The sequence below is a fragment of the Berghia stephanieae genome, unplaced genomic scaffold, assembly GCF_034508935.2.
Source record: "Berghia stephanieae isolate SIO BIC M18660-M18661 unplaced genomic scaffold, UCSD_Bste_1.3 scaffold2956, whole genome shotgun sequence".
NCBI classification, from domain to species: domain Eukaryota; kingdom Metazoa; phylum Mollusca; class Gastropoda; order Nudibranchia; family Aeolidiidae; genus Berghia; species Berghia stephanieae.
The window spans coordinates 28-8,707 of record NW_027624129.1 but is presented as its reverse complement, the minus strand read 5'-3'; the positions used below and the strand labels follow the sequence as shown (position 1 = coordinate 8,707).

Sequence of the window (8,680 nt, the reverse complement as noted above, 5' to 3'; positions counted from 1 at the left end):
CTTTGTGGTTAGTGGTCTTGTGGAAGGAATGGATTACGAGTTCCACGTGGCTGCTGAAAACAAGGCTGGGGTTGGACCATGGTCTCCCCCATCTGCACCTATCACTGCCAGGGAACCTATTGGTAGATATTTACGTTACACTAACATTCATATCACTTCTCATTGCAGGAAACAAGTTGCTTTCTGGGTGGGGTTCCTGACCTCCCATAGTGGGCAGGGAGGTACTTATTTTGTCTTCTATCCCCCTATATCTTTTCCAACTAGCTTTCTGTGTTTGCCATGGAATGAGATTACTTGGTTTGTCCTGGCCCCGACCGGATACCCTTTCTGAGAGGGAAACAGTCAAATGTATAGTTAGTTCGGGAGATAATTTTTTTTTTCCTTGTAAATCATCGCTGTTATGTAATGTGTTATGTTTTGTTTACATATATTTATATGATTTGTCAACACATTTGAGTGCTGGGTGGGGTTCCTGATCTCCCATAGTGGGCAGGAAGGTACTTGCTGTGTCTTCTATACCCCTATATCTGTTTTCCAACTTGCTTTCTGTCTTTGTCTTGGGATGAGATTACTTGGTTTTGTCCTGACCCTAGCTGGATACCCTAGCTAGGAGGGAAAACAGTCAAATGTATAGTTAGAGTTTTGGGAGATGATTTTTTTTTTTTTTTTGTCTTGTAATCATCTCTCTTTTATGCACTTTATAATGTTTTGTTTACATATTATATATGATTCGTAAACATTTGAATATATCCTTCTTAGTAGGGACTTGTGCTTGTGTCTGAATGAGACTTTTAGGTGATCTAAAACTAAGTACTTTGATAGTTTGCTCTTGGAATCTACATCTGTTTTCTATTTGAACCAATTCCCTTTGTCTTACCTTTTCTCGGGTGCTTTAATTGTAATTCTATATATTTTTTACCATCCCATTTTCTTCCTTTTTACTGGCGCTGATATGACCTTAATGTGTTGCAAGCACAGTAAAACCCTTAAAAACATACAAACAAATAAGAATATGAATAATTTCTATTTGACCATGGAGATTTATCACATGAATACGACCTGTAACATTAATATCATACAAACAAATAAGAATATGAATAATTTCTATTTGACCATGGAGATTTATCACATGAATACGACCTGTAACATTAATATTATACAAACAAATAAGAATATGAATAATTTCTATTTGACCATGGAGATTTATCACATGAATACGATCTGTAACATTAATATTATACAAACAAATAAGAATATGAATAATTTCTATTTGACCATGGAGATTTATCACATGAATACGACCTGTAACATTAATATTATACAAACAAATAAGAATATGAATAATTTCTATTGACCATGGAGATTTATCACATGAATACGATCTGTAACATTAATATTATGCAAACAAATAAGAATATGAATAATTTCTATTTGACCATGGAAATTTATCACATGAATACGACCAGTAACATTAATGTTATGCAACACTTTTTGTTTTCTTTATTCCAGTTGGAGAAGCTCCTAGTGTACTAGAAGGATTGCCTGATTTAGCTGTCATTGAAGGTGACACCACTGTCTTGGAATGCAAAATAAGCGGAGAACCAGCCCCAGTTATCAAATGGTTAGTTCCAAATTTATATTTTTAACTATCTCCTTACCAGCCATTTTCAGGATTTTCCCCAAAACTTCACACCCAACTAATACAAACATATATATTTTTATCACTCTTGACATAATAGCAGTAAAATTCTTGCCATACATAATTTCTGTAGCAACAAGATATGAAGTGAATAGAAAAGTGCCAGAAGACAATAGAGAATAAAAATTTTTTCGCGGCGGTGGTGGGGTTTGAACCTGCGACCTTATTGGTACGACAACTCCGCCTGGCAGGTGAGAGCGTGGCTCTACCGTGTGAGCTATCCACGAACACAAAAAATATTCGTTTCAAACTCAAAGTCATTACTAGATCCCTCTCTCACCCACTTCTTGAGACCGCCGATTCGTTCGTACACCACCATCGCGAATAATTTTGACCAGCAGTTAAGCTTAATAGCCAATATTCTCAACACAAACATATAACATAGAAACGATTGAGACATTGAGTATGCTCCGGTGTATGGGGTGAATTTTTAATTCAGAAAAGTGAGTGGAGCAGGCACTTATGTTGGTAACAACAAGATATGAAGTGAATAGAAAAGTGCCAAAGACAATAGAGAATAAAAATTTTTTCGCGGCGGTGGTGGGGTTTGAACCTGCGACCTTATTGGTACGACAACTCCGCCTGGCAGGTGAGAGCGTGGCTCTACCGTGTGAGCTATCCACGAACACAAAAATATTCGTTTCAAACTCAAAGTCATTACTAGATCCCTCTCTCACCCACTTCTTGAGACCGCCGATTCGTTCGTACACCACCATCGCGAATAATTTTGACCAGCAGTTAAGCTTAATAGCCAATATTCTCACACAAACATATAACATAGAAACGATTGAGACATTGAGTATGCTCCGGTGTATGGGGTGAATTTTTAATTCAGAAAAGTGAGTGGAGCAGGCACTTATGTTGGTAACAACAAGATATGAAGTGAATAGAAAAGTGCCAGAAGACAATAGAGAATAAAAATTTTTCGCGGCGGTGGTGGGGTTTGAACCTGCGACCTTATTGGTACGACAACTCCGCCTGGCAGGTGAGAGCGTGGCTCTACCGTGTGAGCTATCCACGAACACAAAAATATTCGTTTCAAACTCAAAGTCATTACTAGATCCCTCTCTCACCCACTTCTTGAGACCGCCGATTCGTTCGTACACCACCATCGCGAATAATTTTGACCAGCAGTTAAGCTTAATAGCCAATATTCTCAACACAAACATATAACATAGAAACGATTGAGACATTGAGTATGCTCCGGTGTATGGGGTGAATTTTTAATTCAGAAAAGTGAGTGGAGCAGGCACTTATGTTGGTAACAACAAGATATGAAGTGAATAGAAAAGTGCCAGAAGACAATAGAGAATAAAAATTTTTTCGCGGCGGTGGTGGGGTTTGAACCTGCGACCTTATTGGTACGACAACTCCGCCTGGCAGGTGAGAGCGTGGCTCTACCGTGTGAGCTATCCACGAACACAAAAATATTCGTTTCAAACTCAAAGTCATTACTAGATCCCTCTCTCACCCACTTCTTGAGACCGCCGATTCGTTCGTACACCACCATCGCGAATAATTTTGACCAGCAGTTAAGCTTAATAGCCAATATTCTCAACACAAACATATAACATAGAAACGATTGAGACATTGAGTATGCTCCGGTGTATGGGGTGAATTTTTAATTCAGAAAAGTGAGTGGAGCAGGCACTTATGTTGGTAACAACAAGATATGAAGTGAATAGAAAAGTGCCAGAAGACAATAGAGAATAAAAATTTTTTCGCGGCGGTGGTGGGGTTTGAACCTGCGACCTTATTGGTACGACAACTCCGCCTGGCAGGTGAGAGCGTGGCTCTACCGTGTGAGCTATCCACGAACACAAAAAATATTCGTTTCAAACTCAAAGTCATTACTAGATCCCTCTCTCACCCACTTCTTGAGACCGCCGATTCGTTCGTACACCACCATCGCGAATAATTTTGACCAGCAGTTAAGCTTAATAGCCAATATTCTCAACACAAACATATAACATAGAAACGATTGAGACATTGAGTATGCTCCGGTGTATGGGGTGAATTTTTAATTCAGAAAAGTGAGTGGAGCAGGCACTTATGTTGGTAACAACAAGATATGAAGTGAATAGAAAAGTGCCAGAAGACAATAGAGAATAAAAATTTTTTCGCGGCGGTGGTGGGGTTTGAACCTGCGACCTTATTGGTACGACAACTCCGCCTGGCAGGTGAGAGCGTGGCTCTACCGTGTGAGCTATCCACGAACACAAAAAATATTCGTTTCAAACTCAAAGTCATTACTAGATCCCTCTCTCACCCACTTCTTGAGACCGCCGATTCGTTCGTACACCACCATCGCGAATAATTTTGACCAGCAGTTAAGCTTAATAGCCAATATTCTCAACACAAACATATAACATAGAAACGATTGAGACATTGAGTATGCTCCGGTGTATGGGGTGAATTTTTAATTCAGAAAAGTGAGTGGAGCAGGCACTTATGTTGGTAACAACAAGATATGAAGTGAATAGAAAAGTGCCAGAAGACAATAGAGAATAAAAATTTTTTCGCGGCGGTGGTGGGGTTTGAACCTGCGACCTTATTGGTACGACAACTCCGCCTGGCAGGTGAGAGCGTGGCTCTACCGTGTGAGCTATCCACGAACACAAAAAAATATTCGTTTCAAACTCAAAGTCATTACTAGATCCCTCTCTCACCCACTTCTTGAGACCGCCGATTCGTTCGTACACCACCATCGCGAATAATTTTGACCAGCAGTTAAGCTTAATAGCCAATATTCTCAACACAAACATATAACATAGAAACGATTGAGACATTGAGTATGCTCCGGTGTATGGGGTGAATTTTTAATTCAGAAAAGTGAGTGGAGCAGGCACTTATGTTGGTAACAACAAGATATGAAGTGAATAGAAAAGTGCCAGAAGACAATAGAGAATAAAAATTTTTTCGCGGCGGTGGTGGGGTTTGAACCTGCGACCTTATTGGTACGACAACTCCGCCTGGCAGGTGAGAGCGTGGCTCTACCGTGTGAGCTATCCACGAACACAAAAAATATTCGTTTCAAACTCAAAGTCATTACTAGATCCCTCTCTCACCCACTTCTTGAGACCGCCGATTCGTTCGTACACCACCATCGCGAATAATTTTGACCAGCAGTTAAGCTTAATAGCCAATATTCTCAACACAAACATATAACATAGAAACGATTGAGACATTGAGTATGCTCCGGTGTATGGGGTGAATTTTTAATTCAGAAAAGTGAGTGGAGCAGGCACTTATGTTGGTAACAACAAGATATGAAGTGAATAGAAAAGTGCCAGAAGACAATAGAGAATAAAAATTTTTTCGCGGCGGTGGTGGGGTTTGAACCTGCGACCTTATTGGTACGACAACTCCGCCTGGCAGGTGAGAGCGTGGCTCTACCGTGTGAGCTATCCACGAACACAAAAAATATTCGTTTCAAACTCAAAGTCATTACTAGATCCCTCTCTCACCCACTTCTTGAGACCGCCGATTCGTTCGTACACCACCATCGCGAATAATTTTGACCAGCAGTTAAGCTTAATAGCCAATATTCTCAACACAAACATATAACATAGAAACGATTGAGACATTGAGTATGCTCCGGTGTATGGGGTGAATTTTTAATTCAGAAAAGTGAGTGGAGCAGGCACTTATGTTGGTAACAACAAGATATGAAGTGAATAGAAAAGTGCCAGAAGACAATAGAGAATAAAAATTTTTTCGCGGCGGTGGTGGGGTTTGAACCTGCGACCTTATTGGTACGACAACTCCGCCTGGCGGAGCAAAACATGCTCTACAAACACTGTTAACTTTTATGATGTACAAGAGAAATTTGAATAAGAAAAATGTTGGTTGTATCGTAACGAATGTGACGATTTTCCTGTAGTTGGTAAGGAGAAGGTAAAAGTACAAATGTCTAATACAGAGGGAAAACTGACCAATCAGATTACAAATATTTGATACAGAGCAAGAACTGACGAATCAAATTGTGCAGTCCAGTAAGTAGTTGTAATTTGAATTAAAAAATATAAGGTTAGTCATTATGATTTTTAATTTTGCTTTGAACTGGAAAAAAAATGGAAGAAAAACAGCAGTCTACTCATACTAGGACTAGCGTCCTATCCAAAGGGTAGCCAGAAATTGCTATTGTCCGTTTCACACTCCATGGGCTCTGAAGGACTACTACTCTTTTTTTTCTTTACAACCCTGACTGCCTAGCTCCTTGACTTCATTTGGTCTACTGGTCTCTATATAAGGCTATTTAATCCTTTATGCTAAGATTGTATTTTAGCCCCAGTCTGTACTACATAAGGTAAACATCATAACTGTTTCATTTTCATATGTGCAGGTTCAAAGACAACAGAGAGATTGTGGAAGATAAACGCCATGAGACATTCTGCCAAGACTTTGTGGCATCTCTCACCATCCGAGATGTCAAAGACAAAGATGCTGGCACGTACAAGTGTGAGGCCAGCAATGATCTAGGGACTGTCACTACATCAGGCCTTTTGGAGATACAAGGTGAGGATATATCTGTCACTTTGATTTTATGTTTAGGATAAAATAGTCAAATCTGTTTACAGCCTGGGAGACCGAAGGGCTAGAGCTCAGGTGGTTGCTGGTTCAAATACGTAAGTAAGTTAGTAAGTATATAGCCTGGCACAGTGTGACTCACTGGGTGGGGTTCCGACCTCCCATAGTGGGCAGGGAGGTACTTGCTGTGTCTTTTATCCCCCTGTGTCTGTTTTTCAATTGCTTTCTGTCTTTGTCTTGGATTGAGATTACTTGGTTTTGTCCTGACCTTGACTGGGAGGGAAAAAGTAGAATGTATAGTTAAAATTTTGGGAGATGATATTTTTTTCCTTGTAAATTATCTCTCTGTTATGTACTGTTATTTTTTATTTTTAAACACATGATTTGTAACCATTTGAGTGTATTCCTCTCAGTGGGATATTGTGCTGGTGTCTGGGTGAAACTTTTAGGTGATCTCAAACTAAGTACTTTGACGGTATGCTCTTGGAATCTACATATGTTCCCTATTTGAACCAATTCCCCTTTGTCTTACCTTTTCTTGTGAGCTTTAATTGTAATTCTAGAACTTTTTTACTATCCCATTTTCTTCCTTTTTACTGGCGCTAATATGACCTTAATGTGTTGCAAGCACAGTAAAACCCTTAAAAAACAAACAAACAAACAATGTGACTCAGCCAGTGCTGATTCCCAATATGCCAGATTTTTCCTCTGATGTCCTTGATGACCCAGTATTGATTAGGATAGGATACTGCGTCCAATTTGTATCTCGAGGAAAGTATTTTTAATGTATGATTGTTGACCAGCCTCATATAAAGAGAATTACTACCAGTCCCAGGCACACAAACTCCTAAAATACTTGTTTCTGCCCCCCTACCCTACCCCCCCCCCCCCCCCCCCCCCCTCTGGTTCATCCATCATTGATTTGGAAACCAGGCCTGTTAGATCTGATTGATTTTTCATTGCAATAGACTAGCAACCTATCCAAAGGGAAGCAAGCAATTTATATTGTCTGTAAACATTATAAAAACAGATTATACTCTGGCTTCACGAGCTTTGTTTTATGGGTATGAAGGACTGACCAACTAATCCGAATTTTTTACTCATAATATTTTATAATGTATTCCCAAAGAGCATAGATTTAGGATGGCCAAATGTGTATAAAATTTTAAAGACTTTTATTGTTTGTTTTCTTTTCATTGTCTTTTTTATTATTATTATTATTGTTATTATTATTATCATTATTATTATTATTATTATTATTATTATTATTGTTATTATTATTATTAATTTGTTTATGTATGTATTTAAATTACAGACGTTGATATTTATGAGCCTATAACATTTTCCGCACTATCAACCCACAGCTCCTCCAACTCTCGATTTTGACAACAAATTTAAAGACGTCATCACGTTACACGTCGATGCTACCCTCAAAATACCTGTCAAAGTGGGAGGTATCCCCGTACCCAGATCACCTGGTCCCACGAAGACCAGACTGTCCGAACGGGAGGACGGATCACAGTGGACACCAAGGAGGAGAGCACCACGATGCCCATCAAGAAGGTCTCCAGACAGGACGATGGCTTGTATGACTTGGTTGCCAGGAATGAAGTGGGAGAAGCTACAGCCAAGTTTGACCTAGAGATACTCGGTATGGAAATTGTCATTAATGAATGATTGGTGAACATGTTAAAACATACCTGCCAACCTTCCGCTTTTGGCGGAATTATTCCTATTTTCAAGCTTCCTTCTCCACTATTTCGCCATTGTCTCTAACATTCAGATTTTCAAGAAGAAAAAATTGGAAGGGGGGGGGGGGGGGGGGGGGTGTGTTAAAAGATGAATTTTCTTTTTAATGATTGCCAAAAGGGAGCTAAATAGGAAAATTAAATGTACTCCTTTCCCCTTCCTCATTCCATTACTAATACATGTGATATGTAGTTTTGCCAGTTGTACCCGAATACTGTCTTTATTTTTTGGTGCCAAAGTTTGGTGGTCATTTTGATACAGTTTATAGATTCCGATATTCTGATGTTCTGATTCACTTTTGGTTTAAGGTCTGGTTTAAAAGAGTATCTCTCTAATTTTCTATTTTTTATCTATTGAAAAGTGTGTTTATTTAGAAAATGTTTTAAAAGAGTAGATGCACCATATAATTCGAATATTAGACGACTGAGTGATAGCGATTAACTAAATGTTAAGAGGTAGATAGTAAAGGACCCTCAAACCGACTACAAGCGCTTCAAAGCATCGGCATAAGCGCTATATAAATGTACACTTATTATTATTATTATTATTATTATTATTATTATTATATTATTATTATTATTATTATTATTATTTATTATTATTTTCGGAGACATAATTATTAAAATTGTTAGACTGGAGTTTTCCACCATAATTGCCTTTTTAAAAAAACTAATTTTAAGAAAATGTTGCCATTTAAGGAGT

The 8,680-nt window shown here is 38.7% G+C and overlaps 1 protein-coding gene across 1 annotated transcript; it reads left to right on the top strand.

The window, feature by feature from the left end:
* Positions 1–7: 7 nt before the first annotated feature.
* Positions 8–7,871, top strand: LOC144961549 (CAVP-target protein-like). Its single transcript, XM_078894701.1, has 4 exons — positions 8–122; positions 1,510–1,621; positions 6,045–6,217; positions 7,594–7,871. The coding sequence occupies exons 1-4, from the start codon at positions 29–31 to the stop codon at positions 7,869–7,871; spliced, it is 657 nt and encodes a 218-aa protein (XP_078750827.1). The 5' UTR covers positions 8–28.
* Positions 7,872–8,680: the final 809 nt, after the last annotated feature.

Excerpts from the sequence above, each read along its gene's own strand:
- LOC144961549 (XM_078894701.1), top strand. The coding sequence starts at position 29 with ATGGATTACGAGTTCCACGTGGCTGCTGAAAACAAGGCTGGGGTTGGA. Across the intron at positions 123-1,509 it reads CACTGCCAGGGAACCTATTG|TTGGAGAAGCTCCTAGTGTA; the intron begins GTAGATATTTAC and ends TCTTTATTCCAG. Across the intron at positions 1,622-6,044 it reads CCAGCCCCAGTTATCAAATG|GTTCAAAGACAACAGAGAGA; the intron begins GTTAGTTCCAAA and ends TCATATGTGCAG.